Raw genomic sequence first — 27,999 nt, forward strand, 5'->3', positions numbered from 1 at the left:
GTGAACCCACCCTTAGCTTGCTCACATCAATTTAGGAGCAGGATATTAAAAAAACAAAAATAAAAAATAAAAAACAGTCAGACAATTGTCTAATAAATATTTAAAACTTTTATTTCTGATAACATAGCACACAAGTATTTTTTATAAAATAAACTATTTTATTTAAGTAATTCTCATCCGAAAGATTTAAAGAATTGTAATTATTTACAACAATTTTCTGACTTCACACCAGAACCGGAAATAATCCTTTATACTATGCTGACTAAGGCCGGGTTCACACCACGTTTCTGCAATACACTTCCCGTATCAGGTTGTTGATAAGAAACGGATTCCTCAAAACCTGACTAAACTGTATCAAAACGTGTGTACAAATTTTAATCCATATACAGTTTGAAAAACGATAATGTTTTCCTTTTTTAACTTTTCATTCCATTATAAAGTTTCACTCGTTTGAGTGAAATTCCAAGAAAAAAAACCTGTGCAAAGTAAAAAACCGTATGGTGAAAACCGGATGGAACCGTACGCACATCCGGTTCTCTACAGTTCCCATTGACTCCCATGTTAAAAAATACATATACGTTTCAATACAGTTCTTCACCCGGACCAAAAACCCTGGTAGGCTACAGTTTTGGGTACGGGAAAAAAAAGGGACAAAACTGTACAGGATGCAAAACGGACACAACCTGATGCATCTTTTGTCATACGGTTTTCAACAGAGAGTCAATACATACGGTTTTCAATACGGTTCCGTATGGTTTTCAAATTGAAAACGTATAAGGGAACTGTATTGCAAAAACGTGGTGTGAACCCAGCCTAACATCTCCCATCCCGCCCTGGCTCACCACGTGCCATGTACATTGCAGTCCAGTCTCTGCTGATTGTTGAGCCAGAAGTGTAGATCAGTAAGGATTAGAGAAGAACAGTGTCATGTGATCAAATACCCATTGTTGTTAGACCTATGTTCATGTATCTATAAAGCAGGTCGCTACACACAAGATGCTTAAACAGTATAGAAAAGGATTTATTACAAATGGTGTTTGGATACTGTGTTGAACCCTCCGGTAGTCAGACAGAGGGGTCTCCCATAGGAACTTTTATAGTAAAATCATGTTGTTGATGGAGGGGGCAAGCTAGGTGTGTAGGAAGTGCATTTTACAGCAAAATCTTTCTGAATCTTTTATTGTGTCTAAAATGTAATAGACCTAGTTTATTATGTATGTAAAACATATCTGCATGTAACCTGGGACCCCCTATGACGGCTTATTATAATGCCTGCCGGAAGCTACAGGGTCGGCCCTCGCTCTGACTTTAGGGTCATTCATACTATGACATTTTCACCCAGAGACATTCCGTCTGCATCAGGCACCACCAAAGACCCATCAGTGCTAGGACTGCGCAAACATGTGCCGTCTCCATTGCCATATAGTCCGCGCGCAATGTCGTCAAAAGAATAAACATTTTCCAATCTTTCGGTGCGTTCACAATGCTGAATTTCGGCACAGTGTGAATGGGTCAGTGGAAAACACATTCACACCAATATTAGATTCATGTAGCGGAATTTCCAGGCAAAATTCTGTTGTGTGATTGAACCCTTAGGCTGAATTCACACTGTGGATCTCACTTAAAAGGGGTACTCTGCTGCCCCATCGTTCGGAACATTTGTTCCGAACGCTTGGAGGGGGCGGCTGGGGTCGTGACATCACGAACACGCCCCCCCTTGTGACGTCACAAGGGGACGTGGTCCTGATGTCTCAACCCCCGCCGTCGGCACCCAGCATTCTAAACCAACCCTGGATGCTGCACAGGGATTGCGGGGGTCCCACGATCAGACATCTTATCCCCTATCCTTTAGATAGGGGATAAGATGCCTAGGGACGGAGTGCCCCTTTAAGACTGGATTCACATGAGGATCATATAGACTTATTTAGGGCCTGTATTCTAGCTGCAAGTCTCAGCCCAACCTTGGGTCTAGTAACCTAAACTCATGATTGATCTATGATGTAAGTTCAGCTCATAGCCTGCGGTAGGGCGGAGATTTGTGATCATAATACGGGCACAACAATGCACCGCTGTGTATCTGGCAATATTATATTGTCCCAATAAAATCGTAATCTAAAGCTAGATGCACATGGTGCAATTTGTAGGCTCAACACAAGAAAAACAACACGTAACAATCTCAAACTATATAAAACTCGATATGTGCATAACATGAGGCCCATCCCAGACTGATCCCAGACCCTTTGCTAACATATATAGAAAGTACCTCTGCAGAACTGTCCTTTACTCAGGGCCAAAAACATGGGGTGAGGAATGGGCCGAGGGCCACATAAATCCTAGACCTTCTGATCCTTGCTCTCTTCTATGTACACCGCTGAGTGGATGATTGATCATGAGCTCGGCTTCATTATACACTTCGCTCCGGCACAAAGATCAGCTGACCGCTTAAAGGGGTACTTCCCTGGAAAACATTTTTTTTTTAAATCAACTGATGCCAGAAAGTTAAACAGATTTGTAAATTACTTCTATTAAAAAAATCTTAATCCTTCCAGTACTCATCAGCTGTTATATGTTCCACAGGAAGTTCTTTTCTTTTTGAATTTCCTTTCAGCCTGACCACAGTGCTCTCTGCTGACACCTCTGTCCAGAGCAGGATAGGTTTGCTATGGAGATGTCCCCTACTCCAGACAGTTCCTGACATGGACAGAGGTGTCAGCAGGGAGCACTGTGGTCAGACAGAAAAGAAATTCAAAAAGAAAAGAACTTCCTCTGGGGCATACAGCAGCTGAGAAGTACTGGAAGGATTAAGATTTTTAAATAGAAGTAATTTACTAATAAACTTCAAAAGCAGAGAGTAGGAAAAGAATCGCACTCACCACATAGTGTGTCCCAGGGTATTCAGATGTTTATTCTATAAGAAATAATAGCAGCAAGAAACAGGAACGTTTCAACAGAGCGGGAAGTGAGAGCGACCGCTCTCGAGACTCAGGGGCACACAGGTGGGTGGCGACTAGTTTCGCGTCATCTGACGCTTCTTCCGGCCGCCTGGCCGGAAGAAGCATCAGATGACGCGAAACTAGTCGCCACTGGTGGGTGGGTGCGATTCTTTTCCTACTCTCTGCTTTTGAAGTTGATTTGCTACACACGTACTTTTTCTGACGCCGCACCACCATTGTCTCCCTACCACAGCAGCTTTTGATAATCAGGCAGTTCATTAATCCAGATATTCACTAGAGACTGTCTTACAATTGCTCTAGCACTGCCTGACAGCTAATCTTTTTTGCTGCTTAATTTACAAATCTGTTTAACTTTCTGGCACCATGTGATTAATTAAAAAAAAAAAAAAAAAAGTTTTCTAGGGGAGTACCCCTTTAAGACAATTGCAAACCCTCATATAGGAGGATAGACATTCCAAGAGGAAAGCCTCTGTCTGACAGTACAGATAACCACAAAGGAACATTTCTCATCTACAGGTGGAGTTCCCAGGAAGGTCTCCACTAGAGATGAGCGAACTTACAGTAAATTCGATTCGTCACGAACTTCTCGGCTCGGCAGTTGATGACTTATCCTGCGTAAATGAGTTCAGCCTTCAGGTTCTCCGCTGGGTTGGAAAAGGTGGATACAGTCCTAGGAAAAAGTCTCCAGCCCACCGGAGCACTAATGAACTAATTTATGCAGGATAAGTCATCAACTGCCGAGCCGAGAAGTTCGTGACAAATCGAATTTACTGTAAGTTGGCTCATCTCTAGTCTCCACCTCTATTGCAGATCCAGGTTTACAGCATAGATTTTAGGCACAGAAGAACTTCAGTGTTATCTCCCCAAATATGATACATAGAAGCACCAACACATGAAATGAATGGATTAGATACAGATAAAAGTGCCATTTATTCATGTAAGACGGAGCTGCCACAGAATCACTTCTGAGGACCTCCCTATTAAATATTAACATTAGACATTGAACCTTAATGCAATAATCGCAGTGCAGAGATAAATCGGAGATAAGAACAAGTTTTAGCTTCGGGAGCGCTTATATTTTCCCTGCAAATACCAAACATGGGACTGTCCTACTGCCCTGGACCGCTTTTCAGCTAACACTTCATACTCGGGAATCTGGGAAGCTTATATATGGTATTCTTGTGTTAGATGCCCCCTATATATTAAAGGGGCACTCCACTGGAAAACTATTTTTTTTAAATCCACTGGTGCCAGAAAGCGACACAAATTTGTAAATGTATTATTAATAAAAAATCTTAACCCTTCAGTACTTATCAGCTGCTGTATAGTCCAGAGGAAGTTGTGTTGTTCTTTCTAATCTGACCACAGTGCTCTCTGCTGCCACCTCTGTCCGTGTCAGGAACTATCTGAAGCAGGAGAAATTTGCTATGGGGATTTGCTTCTGCTCTGGACAGTTCCTGACACAGACAGAGGTGGCAGCAGTGAGCACTGTGGTCAGAATGGAAAGAATGACACAACTTCCTCTGGAGCATACAGCAGCTGATAAGTACTGGAAGGATTAAGATTTTTAAATAAAATTTATTTACAAATCTTTACAACTTTCTGGCCCCAGTTGATTTCAAAACTTTTCTACCCTTTAAAGCTTTCAGGTCCTTCCTATTTTGAGTATCTAAACTAGGGAACACAGCTATTTATTTGATAAAAGCTCTGAATCCCCTTTTAGTGAACGGACGTACATAGCACAGTGTACTAGGTGCAGTATCCATAGTAGTACTTAAAGGAGTAGTCCAGTGGTGATAAACTTATACCCTAGCCTAAGGATAGGGGATAAGCTTCAGATCACGGGGGGGGGGGGGGGGGCACCCCGTGATCTCCTGTATGGGGCCCAGACAGCCCGCGGGAAGGGGTAGTGTTGACCACCGCACAAAGCTGCAGCTGACACGCCCCCTCAATACAACTCCATGGCAGAGCCGGAGCGCTGCCTTCGCAATATCAGGCTCTGCCATAGAGTTGTATTGAGGGGGCGTATCAGACGCCACTTCGTGTGGTGGTCAACACCTGCTATCTGGCCAGAGAGCCAGGGCCCTGTACAGAGAGATTGCGGGGGCCCTAGCGGTCGGACCCCCCGCGATCTGAAACTTATCCCCTATCCTTAGGATAGGGGATAAGTTTTTCACCACTGGACTACTCCTGCTACCACAGATATCATTGGTCCAGTACAACGGTAAAATTCACTGTCTGTGAAGCGGAAATTAAGAAAACCATTTGCAACAGGTTTAAAAATCTTCGTTAAAAAATATGACTTCTGTGTAGCCAGCAATTTAAGATTTTAAATTAGTGAACAATTACAATCTGAAAAAAAAAAAGAGGATTTTTAGCAATTCTACCCAAAAACGCCAAGTCAGTAGACTATCAAGAAAAATGTTCTAGTCAGGGTGGACAATCCTTACAGGCATGAGAATACAATACGGCATCAAAGATTTTCCAGGCCTCGTGGGGTGAAATTAACCTTGTCCCTACCCAATAGAAAGGATGGGCAGAGTCTTGGATGGTCTTTAGCATCTTGATGCCACCATCTGAAAACCTTTACTGGGATGGTCTTGTTTAGTGGCAGACAGTCTTACCCTGTTCAGATACAAGAGGTGTCTGCCTTTTTGTAGATCTACCAGAGTTTTCTAGGGGAAAAAGATCAGCATGTGATCCGTGGAAGTCTGAAGTAAGACAGATCACTGGGTGTCTGTATAAAGAGGTCATGGGCCTATTAGGCCAGAATTATCATGTAGCCAAAAATGAAGGTTGCATTCTACCAGACACGGAGCAGTATGCCAAGACATGCAGAGGCAGCTAAACAACCACCTTAAAAATGCTACAGGAAAAAAAAAGTTGCCCTTTAGGACAGTGGTTCTCAACCTGGTGTACAAGTACCCCCAGGGGTACTTAGCAGTTCTCCAGGGGGTACTTGGAAATAAAATCAGTTATGGCAGCCACAGCCACTGGTCTGGACCACTATGAAAGAAATGGTAGGCTGACGTCACTGCAAAGGAGCAGGAGGACAGCAAAGGGGAATCGAGGGCACTGGGATGCTGTAGGCAGTAACTACATCAGCTTTGTTGCTCCTCTGTCCCTGCAGACCGGGGACCTACTGTAATGAGCCATAACAATAGGTCCCCAGACCGGAGGAGCAGTGGAGCAACAAAGCGGGACAGTATGGGGGCCTACAACTATATATGGGGGCAGTTTGGGGGCCTACAGCTATATTTGGGGGTACAGAGGGGGCCTAATAATTTTATGGGGATGCAAAGCGGGTACTATTACTGTGTGTGATAATAAACATGGGGAGTTTGTAAATAGGTGGGTATTGTACTGCAGAAAGGAGCCTTAAATGTTTTTTGGCTGGTTCTGTGGAGAAGTCTTGTATGGGAGAAATCTTATTGGCGGTCTAGGCCAGATAGTGAAGAAAAGAAAACAACTCCGGTTAGAGAAGATGTCACCTGTAAATCGGGGGACTGGGGAGATAGGGAGAGGAACAGGGGGCCTGTTATAGAGGAAAGTAAAGCATATGAATTATACTATAATCATTACAAAAGGTCTATAATATGGGGGAACAATTTTTTGGGAATGGGCTGTCAAGGGGAACTCAGGCAAAAAAGGTTGAGAACCACTGCTTTAGGGACTGTACAGTGAGATCAAAAGCTCCATTAACCACTGGATGCACTTCCCTTTAATTGTTAATCTAGTGTTAGACATCTATAAACCTTGTATGCAGAAGACATCCTGACCCTATAAGACTGAACTTACTGTATATGGCTCTGTGCACTATATGCAGTGCAGCCGCATGTTCACTATGGTCTCTGTATAAGTAGTGGCGCAGTATTGTCTCCCAAGGCCCACGTCTGTCTACAGATCAAATGTGTCCCTGTGGCTTGAGTTTGGATCAGGGACTGTGGCATTTGTTTCCACAAAAACTGACTCAAGTGCGGCCTCCTGCTCCTCTAAAGAGGCCACTGAAGTAGGGGCACTCAGCGTCGGAGGGTTAGGAAATGGCTGCTGCTCCTCCACATTCTTCTCCAACTCTGCAGCCTTTCTGCCTCTTCTTTTACCCAGGATTTTGATGTAGTTTGCTGGTACAAAACCTGTTTGTCCATCCACGCTTCCGAGCAGCCAACCCCTTATTTTAGGTTGTTGTTCTGGAAAAAAAAAATATATATATTCCTCAAAGACTATAAAAGACATACGACAACAGCATACTGTACACGGCTGCTTTAATATTTGTGCCTTCCACTAAGGAAAGGCTTCTTTCCGCCACTCTGCCATAAAACTCAGATTTGTGGAGTGCTGCAGTGATTACGTCCCTGGTTAGTCCAAACCTCTTCTATTTAATGGGGTACTCTGCTGTGCCGAACGCTGGAGCTGGGAGCTCGTAACGTCATAGCCCCGCCCCCTTATGACATCACGCCCTGCCCCCTCAATGCAAGTCTATGGGAGGGGGCATGAAGTGACGTCATAAGAGTCGGTGCGGGGCTATGACATCATAAGCTCCCGGCGCCGGCTACATCGTTCAGAACAGTTTGTTCCAAACGCTGAGCAGCGGCGTACCCCTTTAAGAATTAGCAGGGGGTGGGGGTCAGTCAGGGACCATATCTTTTATTCTACGATGCACAATCCTTACATTGGCTCACATTGGCCCTCTATCTCTCTTTGCCTTACGCTGCCTTGTTCTCGTGAATTGACTTGGTGTCTTGACCCTAAAATTATTAAAGGACCTAGTGTGCAAGGATGTTGTGTCAGTGATTGTTTTTCCGCATGTCATACAGCTGACCGTTTTGTCTCAGTAGGTGCTCCGAGGGAAGGTGCTCCGAGGGAAAATGCTTTCAAAATATAGAAATTTCTCACAAATAAACATTGTGGAAACTGCTCAGATGAAGTCCTGTGATCCGGCAGTCCTGGTGTCTCTCACAGCAGCTTGAACTCGTGCCCCCTCACCATGACCACAGTCCTGCCTCACTTGCCATAGTTGATACCTTCCTACGGACCTTTTTAGCTGACATGGACCCTCAGGACTTTAAACACAGGGTTGACTCCTATGTAGCGTCCACCACCCTTTCTACTGTCTGCAGATTCTGCGTCCGCGCTGGACAGGAACTTTCGGGAGTTATTAGTGATGTTCGCTCTTTTAAGGTAGTGGGAGGTATATTATTTAGCCCCACCCATTGCAGAACAGCTACGCTCTCTTAGATCACATGACTTGTAAAACATTACCTGACACCCAAGCTGTGGATCTGCGTGATTATGAATGCATGCACGTGTGCTGGTAACGTCATCAGGGCTACCTTCACATATAACAAGCACCCTTTTAGCAATTGACCTTTGATGTATTGTCTTGGGCCACACAGCAACCTGGGAAAGGTCCGAAACAACACTTATTTTGTAGGCTGAAACTAACTTTGCTGCCCCTGTCTCACATTCAAAGTACCAAAAATTCAGGAATACCTGGAATAAGTCCTTTCTAGGTGCTAAAATTGTGTGAATGGCGCAGGTGAATATCGTTAAAATAGATATGATTCCTAGTTTTCTATATTTGTTCCAGGCTTTACCTAACTTCCTGGTACTAAAGTCGGCTATTACAAAGTTTGTGTGGGGCTCTTTAAAAGGGGTTATCCAGGGAAAAACTTTTTTTTATATATCAACTGGCTCCAGAAAGTTAAACAGATTTGTAAATTACTTCTATTATAAAATCTTAATCCTTTCAGTACTTATGAGCTGCTGAAGTTAAGTGCTCTCTGATGACACGTGTCTTGGGAACCGCCCAGTTTAGAAGCAAATCCCTATAGCAAACCTCTTCTACTCTGTGCAGTTCCCGAGACAAGCAGAGATGTTGCCAGACAGAAAACAACAACTCAACTTAAGCAGCTGATAATTATTGAAAGGATTAAGATTTTTTAATAGAAGTAATTTACAAATCTGTAACTTTCTGGAGCCAATTGAAATATAAAAAAAAAGTTTTTACCTGGAATACCCCTTTAAGGCCACGCCTAAAGCTTTAAAACACTCTTCTGTCCTAAGGCCCTAGAAGTGGCTGGCTTTCCTAAAATGTCCTTGTACCATAAGGCTTTATTGCTGCTTCGATTAGTGGATTGGTACGATAGCACTCAGAATAAAAAGTGGGTGGGCCTAAAGGAGGAATTGACGCCTCTCCCTTAATTCCTTATCATGGGTTCTCCAGTTCCATTGACCTGCCTGCACTTCATACCGCTTCTGATATCACTGCTTAATGGGATCGGCTTCTTACAGTCTTTGTGCTTTCCTGGCATCCAGGTATAAGGAGTCATTTGTTTGTCGGCCTGGTGTTCCCACTTGCTGTAGGGGGAGAGACCTTCCTTATTTAGTCAGCTTCAGGGGATACCCGATTGGGCAGGATTGGTGGGAGGCTGCCTTTTCCTGTCTTCCTTTGCATCCTTACAGGAAGGTGAGGTTTCCTCAGAGGATTCTATCCCCTGCCTTGGAATCTCTCCTGACTCAGTAGTCTCCACCCTCCCGGTTTGTCTCGCAGCTTTACAGTCTCCTCCTGAAAGCAGATGCAGACCCTGGACCGTCCTATGTACAAGTGTGGGAACAGGACTTCGGGGTTTTGAGATTTAAAAGCTGACACACGAACTGCCTGCTGCAAGTTATGAGCTGGAGAGGAATTTAAAGATACTGACGTGGTACCGCAGCCCAAACTCATTTTATTCGGAACGCTTCAGAGCTCTGCTGGCACTACGAGTCGGAGTTTGACACTATGATTCTTATGTGGTGGAGCGGCCCTATGCTGGCTACATTTTTTACATTAATTCCCACTACACAGGTACCACAGTGGTCCCTTCCCCATGTCTTGTCATACTGTCTCTTTTCCCTGGACCACTTAAAGCCATTAGGAAGGGTTTGCTCAGGCATTTTCTTACAGCGGCCAGGACTGTGATCCTGCAACACTGAAAAACTACTGTATCTCCTATGGTTCAGGAGTTGGCTGCGGAACTAGACCTTTTCTATTGCATGGGAGGGTTTATGGCTGAAGATGACATGCATGATACTGAGATCTTCAAGACCTGGTACCCTGGTTTACCATTTGGTCCGGTCCTCTATTAGCACAATGGTGGTGATGGATTGGGGTTTTTGTGACATATGTCAGGGTTTCGTTTTACCTCACCTCTGGAGGGCGGTTTTTCCATGTCTTATCTACATGCCTGTGCCTAAACCTTTACAGCCCTAGTTTAAGGGTGGCTTTTGCCTGCTAGGATGCTTTTCTTCTGACGCCATTTTTGTTTTCTGCACATACGTGCTCTCCCATTTTCAGGAGCTTTTTGAATGCAATTATTGCTATGTACTAGGGCTGCACGATATTGGGAAAATGTGCGATTGCGATTTTGGGCCTAAAAATTGCGATTTCGATATGCGATGCGATATAATTTTAAAAAAATGGTGAAATCCCCCCATTTCATGTCCAATTGCCCCCATTTCACACCTACCTACCCATTTTATGCCCACCGTCCATTTCACATTTCCCCCTTGTCACATTCTTCCCCCTTGTCACATTCTTGTACTGCAGCAATACACTAGGTTTCCCGGGCGGTTTTCAAATCTTCCGCAGGAAACCTAGTGTGTTTGCTGCCGAAAAAGACCTTTACCCATGCGTCCCTGTGCCACATTTACCCCTCTCACTGCCTCCCCCCCCATGTCTTATAATTCCCCTCCTCATCATTTCCTCGTGTCATCATCCCCCCCCCATCATGTTCCTCCTATGCAATTCTTCCCATGCCTCATCATTCCCACCTCATACTTCATCATTCCCCCTGCTTTTTATATATATATTTTTTTTTTATTTTCCCTAGCTCGCCCCCTCATCAGTCCCCCCCCCACTACCCCTGCTTTTTATATATATTTTTTTTTATTTTCCTTATCTCCCCCCTCCCTCATCACTCCCCCCCCCTTTTTATATATATTTTTTTATTTTCCTTATCTCCCCCCTCCCTCATCACTTCCCCTTTTCCCTGCTTTTTATATATTATTTATTTTCCTTACTTGGCTGTGCTTCGGCAGGCCAGGTCAGGCCGCGGGTCTTGCGGCTGTGTGGTCAGTGAAACAGATGAGTGACGTCCTCTGCCGGCTTCTCTGCGCGGCATCAGTGACGTCACTTTTCATTTCCCACAGTTGCCGCACTCCGAACTCCGACTCGCGGCGGCTGCAGGAAATGAAAAGTGACGTCACTGATGCCGCGCAGAGGAGCCGGGAGAGAACATTCATCTGCTTCATGACCACACAGCCTGCAAGACCCGCCGTCTGACCTGGCCTGCCGAAGCGCAGCCAAGTAAGGAAAATAAAAAAACTATAAAAAGCAGGGGAAAAGGGGGAATTATGAGGGAGGGGGGAGGTAAGGAATTAAAAGCACAGCGGGGAGGAGCTGCCGCTGGTCACTGGACACTTTAAAGTGGCCTCGGCCGGGCTGCTAATACTTACGCTACTGCGGCTGCTTTAAATCAGTGACCAGAAAATGTAATCGGCATATAACATGCAGGCAGGTGTGTGTGTCATACACCGATAAATACGGGTATTTACATTTGTTTTTACCTGCTCTGGCCGGCCCCGCCACGGCTCGAGCAGATAATCGCATGTTTTCCCGGGGGGTGTATCGCTATATCGCAAAAAACTAAAATCGCGATTAGATTGCTTTTGCGATATATCGTGCAGCCCTACTATGTACATTTCTGTATTTATTTGTATGATGTTAAAATTTAATAAATATAAAAATAAACAACGAGTTACACAAAAAATCTAATCAGTGACATGAGGTAGTTGAGATGTTCGTACCTTTGGGAGCCAGGTTGAGTAAATCTCCAGCACGGAAGGAAATCTCTTCTTCTGAAGTTGCTGTGAAGTCATATTCGGCTCTTCCCACCACATGGTCATCCTCCCCTCTTGCCCAGTTTATGTTTTCTATAAAACAGATTGCCAAATAAGCAGGAAAAATTTACAATGTGCCTGTATGTAATAGATTTAGTTTAAAGTAACTTTTCAGTAGAGGAATTTTACAGCTTTTGCTATTGGTTATAGCCAGAACACAGCGATAATAGAAATCTACTTTTTGTTCCTCCAGAAGCCTGAGAAGAAATGGAGGCCTGCTGGAAGACATGCTAAATGACCAGTTCGGTGTGTGTTCATATAGTGCTGCACGGGTCTACAATATAACTGATGCTCTCAATACAATTTCATTTCATATCCTGTTCAGCAGAATGAAGCGTCTGGCTGGTGCAGTAAATACAGATTTTGCCTGTCCAGTCATTCATACTGGGAGTTGTAGGTTTGCAACAGCTAGAGGTGGACTGGTTTGTTCTCTCTGGTAGCTGGAGATGTCCTTTTTTACTTTCATCCACTGTCATCTTTGCATATATATGCAAATCATAAAATGTTGCAGTATCTTGTAATACCTTTTTTTATTGGACTAACAGAGTTTTGTAGAGACAAGCTTTTGGGATTTCTCCCTTTATCAAGTCCAAAATTCATTGTGCCACAAAATTGAAGAAAAAAAAATATGTCATTTTGTAACTTTTGGGGGCTTCCGTTTCTACACAGTGCATTTTTCGGTAAAAATAAAACCTTATTATTCTGTAGGTCTATACAGTTAAAATGATACCCTACTTATATAGGTTGGATATTTTCGTACTACGGAAAGAAAAATCATAACTACATGCAGGAAAATTTATACGTTAAAAATTCTCATCTTCTGACCCCTATAGCTTTTTTATTTTTCCGTGTACGGGCCGTTATGAGGGATAATTTTTCGCGCCATGATCTGAAGTTTTTATCGGTACTATTTTTGTATTGATCGGACTTTTTGATCGCTTTTTATTCATTTTTTCACTATATAAAAAGTGACCAAAAATACGCTATGTTGGAAGTTGGAATTTTTTTGAGCGTACGCCATTGACCATGCGGTTTAATTAACGATATATTTTTGTAGTTCGGACATTTCCACACGCGACGATACCACATGTTTATTTTTATTTACACAGTTTTATTTTATTTTTTTTATGGGAAAGGGGGGTGATTCAAACTTTTATTAGGGAAAGGGTTAAATGACCTTTGTTAACTTTTTTTTTTTTGCAGTGTTATAGGTCCCATAGGGAGCTATAGCACTGCACACACTGATCTTTTACCCTCATCCCTGCAAAGCCATAGCTTTGCATGGATAGGTGAGATAGGGGCTCGATTGCTCAAGCCTGTAGCTCAGACTTGGAGCAATCAAACGCCGATCGGACGCGACGGAGCAAGGTAAGGGGACCTCCGCTTGCGTCCTAGCTGATCGGGACATCGCGATTTTATTGCGATAGTCCCGATCAGCCCGACTGAGCTGCCGTTTACTTTCATTTTTAGACATAATGATTGGTGCCGCACGCTATTAGCCCAGGGTCCCGGCAATCATTAGTAGCCGGGACCGACCCGGTGTGATGCGAGGTCACGATCTGACCACGTTTTAAACACCGGGACCGGGCGTAGGGTGTACAGGTACTCCCTTTGTCCTGAAGGAGTTAAGACAATAGATGTGGAGAATTCAAACTAAGATGGGCCATAAATTGTCCTGCTATAGGAACATAGAATAAATAGATAAGGATGAGAAAAAGGGGGAGGGAGGGGGGGGGGGGGAGCAGGGGAGAGACTGGTAATTAAGCAGAACAAAGTGAGATGCAAAAGTTATGTACAGGTTATAAGAAATTTTGATAATGAGATAAGAAACTCAAGTCCCGTTTTTCGAGTCAAAAAACAGTATCATTTTGGCTTCAAATGTCTTTCTCTCGTGTGTTTTTGAAGTTCCCTCTCAGAATCCTGATATAGTTACATAGTTAGTATGGTTGAAAAAAGACATACGTCCATCAAGTCCAACCAGGGAGTTGAAGGGAAGGGTGTAAGGGGGAAATCATGTATGGAGTGGCCTGTTTGGGTAAAATGGTGTACACCTGGGGGGCAGTAGTCCTTTTCTTTATGGCGGTTGATGGAATGTCTGTGTAGGTTCATCCTTTCGTTGAGTTTCCGTCTCGATTCCCCAATGTAGCATCCCATGTCACACTTGGTGCATTGTATCATGTAGACCACATTTGGGGATGTGCAGGAGTATAGTCCCCTAATGTTATAGGTCTTGTTGTTGTGGGTGGCTTCCATCTTGGTGCAGATATGTTGGCAGAGTTTACAGCGAGGTTTGGTGCAGGGTTTGGTCCCATTGTCAGTGCCTGTTCTTTCTGTAGGTAATTTTTGGCTGATCAGCTTTTGTTTTAAATTGTGTGGTTGTCTGAAGGCCAAGATGGGAGTTTCAGGGAAGATTTCTTTTAGCATCTCATCTTCCGCCAATATCGGCTGCAGGTCCTTGATAATTTTGCGCATTTCTCCTAGGGCTGGATTGTATGTGGCTACAAGTGGTACGCGTGATGATGGTTGTATCTCTCTGTATTGTAAATTCATACAGGACACCACTGGTTTCACCAATGTATTGTAAATTCTCCACATCTATTGTCTTAACCCCTGCATATTTGTGAGATGTAACCTGTGTCTTCTGCTTGTGAGCTTAGTTTTGCTTTGGACTTGATAAAGGGAGGAATCCTGAAAGCTTGTCTCTACAAAATTATGTTAGTTCAATAAAAAAGGTTATTACAAGATACTGCAACATTTTTTGATTTTCATCTGCATCACTGGACATATATTATATATATATATATATATATATATATATATATATATATATATATATATATATATATATATATATATATATATATATATACACACACACACACACACACACACACACACACACAGATTCCCCATGCAGACAATGGATAAAGGTGAAGAGGACATCTCTAGCTGCCAGAGAAAATAAAATCCCAAAATATATTAAGGGATCACTAAAAGCAAAATTGAAAAAAATGGTGACATGGTGACCTAAACACCAGTGCATGTTGTACATGAACGCATATCTGATCAGTTGTCAAGGATCCAGCGCCCATTGTTTCTGCAAGCTGCACAGGGCAAACACAGCAAGATGCCCTCCCTCATCCAGAGATGTGCAGCATTTTAGGCATCCAAACTGAATGGGATCAGTTTTACCTCCAGTCTGCCGGACATATGTGAAAGGGGGCCTAAGAACGAGTTGGTGTTTCTATGCCACTATTTTTGTTCATTTTTACACTAATAATCATGCCTTAATACATATTTGGATTTTACTATCTTAGGAGCTAGAAATATCTTCTATTTGCTTTACTATACAGCAAACAAACAAAAAAATAAAAATAATAATTAATACAAACCAGAACAATGGAGGCAAATAGGACAAAAAAATGTCAGCATACTTCTGAAGGACTTCCAGGACGCTGTACACCACACACACACTGCTTTCTGAGAAGACGTGAGCAGAAACAAAAAGGGGCACAGTGCCCATCCTAGTGCTGCTACTGATCTCCTCACATTTCTATAACTGTATATTTTGGTTCTTTGGTCCGTCTAGGGAGGCCCAGGTATCATTTTGGTCAGTCGGGTGAGGCCTCAGAAAGAAAACGTTTAAAAAGCCCTGCTGTGCGAGAATAGGTAGTAAGAGATAAAATTGAACAAGATGCTGGGAAAAGAGGGAAAAAAAGGAACAGAATTTAAAGGGGTATTCCAGGATTTTTTTTATTTGACTATGCTACAGGGGCTGTAAAGTTAGTGTAGTTCATAATATAGTGTCTGTACCTGTGTGTGATGGTTTTCTCCCGATTCTTCTGTGATTTTCACCCCAATATTTATTTTTAACAGCATATAAAATGACTGTTGTCTCAGATTTTTCCCAGGTTGCAATGCGGCCGAGACCTGACTCACTAGTCAGCTGATGAAAGGGAGCCTGTCTGCTTCAATGGGTGGAGCGATCGCTTGGTGGGAGAGAGGTCAATCTGCAACTAATGCAACAGCTGTAGGCACCCTGATTGAAAACCACAGGTCTTTGAATGGATGCAGCTCATTTATGTTTCAATGGGTGGGGTGGCTGATGTGTGGGAGGGAGGAAAATGGAATTATGGGATTTGTAGGCAAAAAAAGAAAACTGAAACAGGAAATACCAGTTCACAAAAAGCTAGCCACAGTGTTATGGTAATCTCACAACATAACCATTTAGCCCCAAGACAAGCGCACACCCTTCCTAAGCATGTCCATTACTTTCTGCCAGGTACGTACTAAAATCACCTTATGGTGGATAACCCCTTTAACAATATAAATTGGGATAATGTCCTCAAAAACAAGAATACTGACAAAAAGGTGAAACTTTTAAAAATATCTTAAATTCTCACCGTAAAATGTATATATCTTAGGGGAATAAAAGGGTCAGAAATAAAAGAAAACCAATATGGATGAATAAAAATGTGGGCAATAAATGACAAAAATAAAAACTACTAAAACAGGACAGCAGTGAAGAAGCATTAAAAAGCTATAGAGAAAAGTGTAAATGTAAAAAACAGATAAAAGCCGCAAAAATAGAGACAGAAAGACACATTGCAAAAGAGAGTAAAACTAACCCCAAAATGTTCTTTATCTATATAAATAGCAAAAAGGTGAAAAATGAAAGTGTTGGCCCTTTAAAAAATGATGAGGAAGAAATTATAAACTGGGATCAGGAAAAAGCTAATATATTAAACAAATTCTTCTCCACTGTATTCACCGAGGAAAGTGAAATGCCAGGTGAAATACAGTGTGATAAGGTAAACTCCCCAGTACAGGTCACCTGTCTAACCCAGGAAGAAGTACAGTGCCGCCTACAAAAAATCAAAATAGACAAATCACCAGATCCAGATGGCATTCACCCCCGTGTTCTAAAGGAATTAAGTAATGTTATAGACAGACCCCTATTTTTAATATTCAGGGACTCTTATAGTGACAGGGACTGTTCCCCAGGACTGGCGCATGGCAAATGTGGTGCCAATATTTAAAAAAGGGGTCAAAAGGTGACCCTGGGAATTAGAGACCTGTTAGTTTAACCTCCGTTGTATGTAAATTGTTTGAGGGTTTTCTAAGAGATGCTATTTTGGAGTATATTGATAAAAATAAATGTATGACCCCGTATCAGCGTGGGTTTATGAGGGATCGATCCTGTCAAACTAACCTGATCAGCTTTTACAAGGAGGTGAGCTCCAGACTGGACCAAGGGGAATCGCTGGATGTCGTATATCTGGATTTTCCCAAAGCATTTGATACGGTTCCACATAAAAGATTGGTGCATAAAATGAAAGGATGGGGCTGGGGGAGAATGTGTGTAAGTGGGTAAGTAACTGGCTCAATGATAGGAAACAGAGGGTGGTTGTTAATGGTACTTATTCTGATTGGGTGACTTACTAGTGGGGTACCACAGGGGTCAGTCTTGGGTCCTGTCCTATTTATATATATATATATATATATATATTAATTATATTATTAATTAATGACATTGTAGAGGGGTTGAATAGTAAAGTAGCAATCTTTGCAGATGATACTAAACTCTGTAAAGCGGTAAACACAATAGAGGACAGTGAACTGTTACAAATGGATCTGGATAGGTTGGAGGTTTGGGCAGGGAACTGGCAAATGTTGGGCAGGGAACTGGCAAATGAGGTTCAACACTGATAAATGTAAGGTAAGGCACATGGAGAGGAAAAATCCTGGCTGGGATTATGTATTAAATCAGAGCACACTTGGGACGACTGACATGGAAAAGGACTTGAGAGTCTTAGTTTACAGTAAATTTAGCTGTAGCGACCAGTGTTGGGCAGCTGCTGCCAAGGCAAATAAAATCATGGGGTGCATGAATAGGGGCATAGATGCCCATGACAAGGAAATAATTCTACCGCTGTACAAATCACTAGTCAGACCACACATAGAATACTGTGTACAGTACTGGGCACCAGTGTACAAGAAAGATATAGTGGAACTGGAGAGGGTTCAAAGACAGGCAACCAGAGTAATACGGGGAATGGGAGGACTACAGTACCCAGAAAGATTATCAGAATTGGGGTTATTTAGTTTAGAAAAAAAAAAAGAAGGCTTAGGGGGAGACCTAATAACTATGTATAAATATATCAGGGACAGTACAGAGATCTCTCCCATGATCTATTTATACCCAGGACTGTATCTATAACAAGGGGGCATCCTCTACGTCTTGAGGAAAGAAGGTTTCGACACCAGCACAGACGGGGGTTCTTTACTGTAAGAGCAGTGAGACTGTGGAATTCTCTGCCTGAGGAGGTGTCATGGTGAACTCTGTAAAATAATTTAAGAGGGGTCTGGATGCATTTATGGAGAGTAATAACATTACAGGTTATGTATACTAGATTTATAGGGACAGAAGGATGATCCAGGGATTTATTCTGACTGCCATATTTGGAGTCGTGAAGGAATTTTTTTTACCTCTGGATCAACTCAGTAGGGACTCATTAGGGTTATAGGTTGAACTTGATAGACTCTGGTCTTTTTTCAACCTTATGAACTATGTTACCGCCTCCCCTGTGCTGAGCCTCAGGGGAGGAGGAGTAACTATGAAGATGCTGGCCGGACATCACCGAGCACCATGGGCTGGGGAACACCCTGTGTACACCAAGCTATACATTTTCATATATGAAGAATGAAGGCACATTTTCTTCAGTGTCATCCGCACTACGAGCCTGTACTAAGATATTAGTGCGAGTGACACTGATGGCGGATTCCCTTTAATAAATTATAAACTGCACTGAACTGGGGTTACCCGAGACAACCCCTGGTAGGAGAATCAAAATCTTCTATGTAGTTAATTAGGCATTTATTTGGAAACTGGTGAAGGCACTGTACACAAGAGAACTTTAAAGGGGTACTCTGGCCCTAAGACATCTTATTCCCTATCCTTTGGATAGGGGATAAGATATCTTACCGTGGGGGTCCCGCCGCTGGGGACCCCCGCAATCTTGCATTCAGAACACACCTCAGGAAGCTGCACGCCGCACTGCCAGCTCAGAATCTGCCGTGTGACGACCATGGGGCCGAAGTATAGTGATGTCATGACTCCGCCCCCCGTGTGATGTCACACCCCGCCCCCGCTATGCAAGTCTATGGGAGGGGGCGTGACGGCCTTTGGATAGGGGATAAGTTGTCTTAGGGCCAGAGTACCCCTTTAAGAGATAAAATCCTTTACATGTGCCAAGCAGGTCCCTTTAAGCAGTGTGCCTCTCAATGATCAGACCTACGAACAATCACTGGATCGTCTGTGCAGCCCTTTAAAGGTAAGTTCACACAGACAGAATCAGTATGGTTTTTAAGGCAAAAACTGTGTTTCTTGCATCAAAATGACACTGTTTCCACTTGAAAACCACATAATTTCAGGACATCTCTGCAGCCATTCATTGCTTTAGTAGCAGTATAACACATTGGGCGACGACATCACTCCATGCCCAAGCGTCATGCTGCGGCAAGAATTAGGACCAGGGACCGATGCAGGAGAGCTGTAGCAGAGTACAGTTTTATTTTAAATATTGTAGAAGGGGCATTGTTCTTTACCCCTCTACTACCGGATAACCCCTTTAAGAGAATGCCAGGACATTAGTACAACTAGGTATCATTCTCTGCAACCATGGATATTTACTGGTCATAGAACAAAAACTACCTCCACAGACTTTTCCTCCACACCTGGCTCACACTCACCTTCAATACTATCACCATTACCAGAAGACAGGAGCTTCCAAATAAGGTAGGGGCCACCAAGAATGACGGCAAAAAACAAGAAAATAGGCCACGATTTGGCCGAATTGGCGCTATCATTCTCTGACCCCATCCGAGCCACAGTCCCAGCGCTCTCAGTCCAAAGATCCTCATTTTCTGAACACTTCCGTAGCCCCAAAAGTCTCTGTAAACGTCGGTAAAGGTATTGGATGGTTCTAACAAGTGCAAATGCAGAAAATACCTTTGTAAAATGGACTCTTAGTCTGGAAAAGTGGTTCGCCACATCCAGTACAGCCCTGAAGCTGTTGTATACTGCAGAGAAAGTGGCATCCATCATCATGCTGACTGAGGCAAAGGCATGGACAATGCTCTCAATGGATTGGAAGGCCCCCCGGCTACTTTCTTCAGCGTGACGCACAAAGCTACTAGGTGGTATGTCGTCTGTCTGGAACCGGTTATAACCAAGTCCACTGCCGTATCCATAGCTGTATGGACTGTAGCCTCCATAAAGTGAACTGCCATAACTGCCATAGGAGCCAAAGCCTGGTGAAAAGGAGCTGTATGAAGGTCGGTGAGCACTGAACATGCTTGTACTGGTCTGCTGAGAAGGTCTAGGTAGGACAGGTGGTGGCACTCGGGTAAGCACTGGCTGCCCAGGCCTGGTGAGAGTGCTGGTTCTCAAGTCAGAAGACCTGCAAATGGAAATACGAATTAAAATTTTCGTAAAGTTTATATATATTTAAAATACACCCAAAATAACAATGCCAAATTTGGCACATACAACAGTGCAGTCAGAAAACTGTGTAGAGCAGAGCAGCCACCGAGCGCCACCACACAGCAGAGCAGCCACCGAGCGTCACCACACAGCAGAGCAGCCACCGAGCGTCACCACACAGCAGAGCAGCCACCGAGCGCCACCACACAGCAGAGCAGCCACCGAGCGCCACCACACAGCAGAGCAGCCACCGAGCGCCACCACACAGCAGAGCAGCCACCGAGCGTCACCACACAGCAGAGCAGCCACCGAGCGTCACCACACAGCAGAGCAGCCACCGAGCGCCACCACACAGCAGAGCAGCCACCGAGCGCCACCACACAGCAGAGCAGCCACCGAGCGCCACCACACAGCAGAGCAGCCACCGAGCGCCACCACACAGCAGAGCAGCCACCGAGCGCCACCACACAGCAGAGCAGCCACCGAGCGCCACCACACAGCAGAGCAGCCACCGAGCGCCACCACACAGCAGAGCAGCCACCGAGCGCCACCACACAGCAGAGCAGCCACCGAGCGCCACCACACAGCAGAGCAGCCACCGAGCGTCACCACACAGCAGAGCAGCCACCGAGCGTCACCACACAGCAGAGCAGCCACCGAGCGTCACCACACAGCAGAGCAGCCACCGAGCGTCACCACACAGCAGAGCAGCCACCGAGCGTCACCACACAGCAGAGCAGCCACCGAGCGCCACCACACAGCAGAGCAGCCACCGAGCGCCACCACACAGCAGAGCAGCCACCGAGCGCCACCACACAGCAGAGCAGCCACCGAGCGCCACCACACAGCAGAGCAGCCACCGAGCGCCACCACACAGCAGAGCAGCCACCGAGCGCCACCACACAGCAGAGCAGCCACCGAGCGCCACCACACAGCAGAGCAGCCACCGAGCGCCACCACACAGCAGAGCAGCCACCGAGCGCCACCACACAGCAGAGCAGCCACCGAGCGCCACCACACAGCAGAGCAGCCACCGAGCGCCACCACACAGCAGAGCAGCCACCGAGCGCCACCACACAGCAGAGCAGCCACCGAGCGCCACCACACAGCAGAGCAGCCACCGAGCGCCACCACACAGCAGAGCAGCCACCGAGCGCCACCACACAGCAGAGCAGCCACCGAGCGCCACCACACAGCAGAGCAGCCACCGAGCGCCACCACACAGCAGAGCAGCCACCGAGCGCCACCACACAGCAGAGCAGCCACCGAGCGCCACCACACAGCAGAGCAGCCACCGAGCGCCACCACACAGCAGAGCAGCCACCGAGCGTCACCACACAGCAGAGCAGCCACCGAGCGTCACCACACAGCAGAGCAGCCACCGAGCGCCACCACACAGCAGAGCAGCCACCGAGCGCCACCACACAGCAGAGCAGCCACCGAGCGCCACCACACAGCAGAGCAGCCACCGAGCGCCACCACACAGCAGAGCAGCCACCGAGCGCCACCACACAGCAGAGCAGCCACCGAGCGCCACCACACAGCAGAGCAGCCACCGAGCGCCACCACACAGCAGAGCAGCCACCGAGCGCCACCACACAGCAATGCAGCCACCGAGCGCCACCACACAGCAGAGCAGCCACCGAGCGCCACCACACAGCAGAGCAGCCACCGAGCGCCACCACACAGCAGAGCAGCCACCGAGCGTCACCACACAGCAGAGCAGCCACCGAGCGTCACACACAGCAGAGCAGCCACCGAGCGTCACACAGCAGAGCAGCCACCGAGCGTCACCACACAGCAGAGCAGCCACCGAGCGTCACACAGCAGAGCAGCCACCGAGCGTCACCACACAGCAGAGCAGCCACCGAGCGTCACCACACAGCAGAGCAGCCACCGAGCAGCAATATACAGCAGAGCAGCCACCGAGCGTCACCACACAGCAGAGCAGCCACCGAGCGTCACACAGCAGAGCAGCCACCGAGCGGCAATATACAGCAGAGCAGTCCCTTAGCACAGCTATACAACAGCTGCGATAAAGCAGTACAGGCCACAGGAAAAAGACTAGAGATGAGTGAACTTACAGTAAATTCGATTCGTCACGAACTTCTCGGCTCGGCGGTTGCTGACTTTTCCTGCATAAATTAGTTCAGCTTTCCGGTGGGCTGGAAAAGGTGGATACAGTACTAGGAAAGAGTCTCCTAGGACTGTATCCCCCTTTTCCAGCCCACGGGAGCACCTGAAAGCTGAACTAATTAATGCAGGAAAAGTTGTCAACTGCCGAGCCGAGAAGTTCGTGACGAATCGAATTTACAGTAAATTCGCTAATCTCTAAAAAAAAAAGATTAGAAAAAGCAAAAGATAGCTGTTGCCAACTGTGTGTGACTGGACTACCTTAAAAAAAAAATAAGATAGATAGATAGATGGATAGATAGATGGATAGATAGATAGATACATACATACATACATACATACATACATACACACACATTACACTAGTTGAGTACCCGACATTGCCCATTTTTTTCTACCTAATCCTTGTGGGGGAGGAAAGCAACAAAAAAGGAAGCTTTTGTGCCTCACATCCCAACCTCCTATTTCCTCCATATATCCGATCCTCAGGTGGGGCTGAGTTGTGATGAAGATATTATAAGCTAAACATTTAAGGGGGCATGGTGTTGTGGGAGTGGGCATGATTTGCCAGCCAGACCGATGCACAAAAGGGTAGAAAATAAAAGGAGGTGTGGCTTTGTGAGATGGGGTGTGGCTTGCAAGTCGGACTGACATATTCACCAGGAGATGCGGAGCTTGTGCAGTAAGGCACCAGAAGTCCTATATACTTGCATTAGACGCAAAACAAAAACCTCATCCTTCACATAAGGGGGTAGGTTAGGGTTAACTTAACTATTTTGTTTACATATAAGTAATATATGACCAAGTATTATCGAAATATCTCCACCCATACATTTACCATAGATTTGCATGGGACTTTAAACAGTTACTCCGCTCCCAAGCGTCTGGAACATTGAGTTCCGAATGCTGTGTGCGTGCTTCCGTGTTCACGCCCTCCCCCTCAATGAAAATGTATGGGAAGGGGGTGCGACGGACACCCCCTCCCATAGACTTGCATTGAGGGGGCGGGACGTGACGTCACATGACGGGGCGTGAACACGGAAGCCCGCACACAGCGTTCACTATTCGGTTTTTTAGTGGACATATGAATCAGTGATAATACAGGGACCTGCGGTAAGTATCACTGATAACACTGGGACTTGAGAGAAATATCATTAACACATGGATCTCTGCTAAGTATTACTTATTACACAGGGACCTCAGGTAAGTGTCAGTAATAATACAGTGACCTCAGGTAAGTATCAGTAATACTACAGGGACCTCAGGTAAGTATCAGTAATAATACAGGGACCTCAGGTAAGTATCAGTAATAATACAGGGACCTCAGGTAAGTATCAGTAATAATACAGGGACCTCAGGTAAGTATCAGTAATAATACAGGGACCTCAGGTAAGTATCAGTAATAATACAGTGACCTCAGGTAAGTATCAGTAATAATACAGGGACCTCAGGTAAGTATCAGTAATAATACAGGGACCTCAGGTAAGTATCAGTAATAATACAGTGACCTCAGGTAAGTATCAGTAATAATACAGTGACCTCAGGTAAGTATCAGTAATAATACAGTGACCTCAGGTAAGTATCAGTAATAATACAGTGACCTCAGGTAAGTATCAGTAATAATACAGTGACCTCAGGTAAGTATCAGTAATAATACAGTGACCTCAGGTAAGTATCACTGATAACACAGGAACTTCATGAAAGTATTGCAGGGTATGGCATAAGTACAATTTATAATACAGGGTACTAGGTAGGTCTCAGTCATAAGTGGCCCTTCTAAGGTACCGTATATACTCGAGTATAAGCCGAGTTTTTCAGCACGATTTTTCGTGCTGAAAACACCCCCCTCGGCTTATACTCGAGTGAACTCCCCCACCCGCAGTGGTCTTCAACCTGCGGACCTCCAGAGGTTTCAAAACTACAACTCCCAGCAAGCCCGGGCAGCCATCGGCTGTCCGGGCTTGCTGGGAGTTGTAGTTTTGAAACCTCCGGAGGTCCGCAGGTTGAAGACCACTGCGGCCTTCAACATCATCCAGCCCCCTCTCACCCCCCTTTAGTTCTGAATACTCACCTCCGCTCGGCGCTGGTCCGGTCCTGCAGGACTGTCCGGTGAGGAGGTGGTCCGGTGGGATACTGGTTCCGGGCTGCTATCTTCACCGGGGAGGCCTCTTCTAAGCGCTTCGGGCCCGGCCTCAGAATAGTCACGTTGCCGTGACAACGACGCAGAGGTGCGTTCATTGCCAACGTACTCCTGCGTCATTGTCAAGGCAACGCCTCTATTCTGGGCCGGAAGCGCGGAGAAGAGGCGCCCCCGGTGAAGATAGCAGCCCGGACCACCTCCCCACCGGACAGCCCTGCAGGACCGGACCAGCGCCGAGCGGAGGTGAGTACTCAGAACTAAAGGGGGTGAGAGGGGGGCTGGATGATGTTGAAGGCCGCAGTGGTCTTCAACCTGCGGACCTCCGGAGGTTTCAAAACTACAACTCCCAGCAAGCCCGGACAGCCGATGGCTGCCCGGGCTTGCTGGGAGTTGTAGTTTTGAAACCTCTGGAGGTCCGCAGGTTGAAGACCACTGAGGGCGAATGATGAGAAGAGGATGATGAAGGGGGGGTGTGGGGATGATGAAGGGGGGTGGGGATGATGAAGGGGGGGTGTGGGATGATAAGGGGATGATGAAGGGGGGTGGGGATGATGAAGGGGGGGTGTGGGATGATTACAAGGGGATGATGAAGGGGGGATGTGCGGGATGATAAGGGGATGATGAAGGGGGGATGTGTGGGATGATAAGGGGATGATGAAGGGGGGATGATAAGGGGATGATGAAGGGGGGATGTGTGGGATGATGACAAGGGGATGATGAAGGGGGGATGTGTGGGATGATGACAAGGGGATGATGAAGGGGGGATGTGTGGGATGATAAGGGGATGATGAAGGGGGGATGTGTGGGATGATAAGGGGATGTGTGGGATGATGACAAGGGGATGATGAAGGGGGGATGTGTGGGATGATGACAAGGGGATGATGAAGGGGGGATGTGTGGGATGATGACAAGGGGATGATGAAGGGGGGATGTGTGGGATGATGACAAGGGGATGATGAAGGGGGGATGTGTGGGATGATGACAAGGGGATGATGAAGGGGGGATGTGTGGGATGATAAGGGGATGATGAAGGGGGGATGTGTGGGATGATAAGGGGATGATGAAGGGGGGATGTGTGGGATGATAAGGGGATGTGTGGGATGATGACAAGGGGATGATGAAGGGGGGATGTGTGGGATGATGACAAGGGGATGATGATGAGGATGTTAATGACGGGTCTGGATGATGACAGGGGGGGATGAGGTATTTCCCACCCTAGGCTTATACTCGAGTCAATAACTTTTCCTGGGATTTTGGGTTGAAATTAGGGGTCTCGGCTTATACTCGGGTCGGCTTATACTCGAGTATATACGGTAAGTATCAGAAATATCACAGTGGCATCAGGTAAGTATCAGTAATACCACAGGGAGCTGAGGTAAGTATCAGTAATACCACAGGGAGCTGAGGTAAGTATCAGTAATACCACAGGGACCTCAGGTAAGTGTCAGTAATACCACAGGGACCTCAGGTAAGTGTCAGTAATACCACAGGGACCTCAGGTAAGTGTCAGTAATACCACAGGGACCTCAGGTAAGTGTCAGTAATACCACAGGGACCTCAGGTAAGTGTCAGTAATACCACAGGGACCTCAGGTAAGTGTCAGTAATACCACAGGGACCTCAGGTAAGTGTCAGTAATACCACAGCGACCTCAGGTAAGTGTCAGTAATACCACAGCGACCTCAGGTAAGTGTCAGTAATACCACAGCGACCTCAGGTAAGTGTCAGTAATACCACAGCGACCTCAGGTAAGTGTCAGTAATACCACAGGGACCTCAGGTAAGTGTCAGTAATACCACAGGGACCTCAGGTAAGTGTCAGTAATACCACAGGGACCTCAGGTAAGTGTCAGTAATACCACAGGGACCTCAGGTAAGTGTCAGTAATACCACAGGGACCTCAGGTAAGTGTCAGTAATACCACAGGGACCTCAGGTAAGTGTCAGTAATACCACAGGGACCTCAGGTAAGTGTCAGTAATACCACAGGGACCTCAGGTAAGTGTCAGTAATACCACAGGGACCTCAGGTAAGTGTCAGTAATACCACAGGGACCTCAGGTAAGTGTCAGTAATACCACAGGGACCTCAGGTAAGTGTCAGTAATACCACAGGGACCTCAGGTAAGTATCAGTAATACCACAGGGACCTCAGGTAAGTATCAGTAATACCACAGGGACCTCAGGTAAGTATCAGTAATACCACAGGGACCTCAGGTAAGTATCAGTAATACCACAGGGACCTCAGGTAAGTATCAGTAATACCACAGGGACCTCAGGTAAGTATCAGTAATACCACAGGGACCTCAGGTAAGTATCAGTAATACCACAGGGACCTCAGGTAAGTATCAGTAATACCACAGGGACCTCAGGTAAGTATCAGTAATACCACAGGGACCTCAGGTAAGTATCAGTAATACCACAGGGACCTCAGGTAAGTATCAGTAATACCACAGGGACCTCAGGTAAGTATCAGTAATACCACAGGGACCTCAGGTAAGTATCAGTAATACCACAGGGACCTCAGGTAAGTATCAGTAATACCACAGGGACCTCAGGTAAGTATCAGTAATACCACAGGGACCTCAGGTAAGTATCAGTAATACCACAGGGACCTCAGGTAAGTATCAGTAATACCACAGGGACCTCAGGTAAGTATCAGTAATATCACAGGGACCTCAGGTAAGTATCAGTAATACCACAGGGACCTCAGGTAAGTATCAGTAATACCACAGGGACCTCAGGTAAGTATCAGTAATATCACAGGGACCTCAGGTAAGTATCAGTAATATCACAGGGACCTCAGGTAAGTATCAGTAATATCACAGGGACCTCAGGTAAGTATAATTTATACTATAGGGTATTAGTGATACCCGGTCACGTGATCTGTCCCCCGGTGTACGGCGGGTGATAGTCCCTAGGTGTCCAGCCCCCTTCCGCAGTACGGGCACGGGTCCCCGGTTGGTGACGTCCCTGCAGGAAACTGATCTTTGGACCCTGCAGGAAACTACCTCCCGTTAAGTCAGTCAATAACCGGACCACCCCGTCCCTCGGTACCGGACACTCACTGAAAAGCAGTGGTGGGAATTCCGCCCAGAACCCTCCGGGTCTCCCACGGTTTAGGAGGAGGAGGCTGCGCCGCCATCCCGCTCCGCTGCAGCGACATGGACAGGCCTGACTAATCCTCCAACGACGTTTCTCTGTAGAGCGACGCACAGGCCTGACTAATCAATCAGCGATGGCTGCTGCAGCCACTCACAGTCGTAGCTAATCTACCAATGGCGCTTTACTGTGCTGCCATCCAAAGGCATGATCAATTGACTGACGATCGTCCAGTCACCGTACTCTGTATATT

At 45.9% G+C, this 27,999-nt stretch overlaps 1 protein-coding gene across 3 annotated transcripts; it reads right to left on the reverse strand.

The window, feature by feature from the left end:
- Positions 1-100: 100 nt before the first annotated feature.
- On the reverse strand, positions 101-27,991 carry PEX13 (peroxisomal biogenesis factor 13). 3 transcript variants are annotated; one of them, XR_008891545.1, is made up of 5 exons: positions 27,713-27,991; positions 19,644-20,353; positions 11,799-11,924; positions 6,753-7,141; positions 101-2,458 (listed from the first exon to the last, which is right to left on the reverse strand). XR_008891545.1 is itself a non-coding variant. In XM_056567687.1 (4 exons), exons 1-4 carry the CDS (start codon positions 27,808-27,810, stop codon positions 6,852-6,854), a joined length of 1,224 nt encoding a protein of 407 aa, XP_056423662.1. In that variant the 5' UTR covers positions 27,811-27,991; the 3' UTR covers positions 4,333-6,851. The 3 variants fall into 3 exon arrangements, 1 of the variants encoding a protein (XP_056423662.1); XR_008891544.1 differs by lacking the exon at positions 101-2,458 and adding an exon at positions 4,821-4,901 and having other exon boundaries at positions 4,994-7,141; XM_056567687.1 differs by lacking the exon at positions 101-2,458 and having other exon boundaries at positions 4,333-7,141.
- Between the last annotated feature and the right edge of the window lie 8 nt (positions 27,992-27,999).

Source organism: Hyla sarda, chromosome 3 (genome assembly GCF_029499605.1).
Source record: "Hyla sarda isolate aHylSar1 chromosome 3, aHylSar1.hap1, whole genome shotgun sequence".
NCBI lineage: Eukaryota > Metazoa > Chordata > Amphibia > Anura > Hylidae > Hyla > Hyla sarda.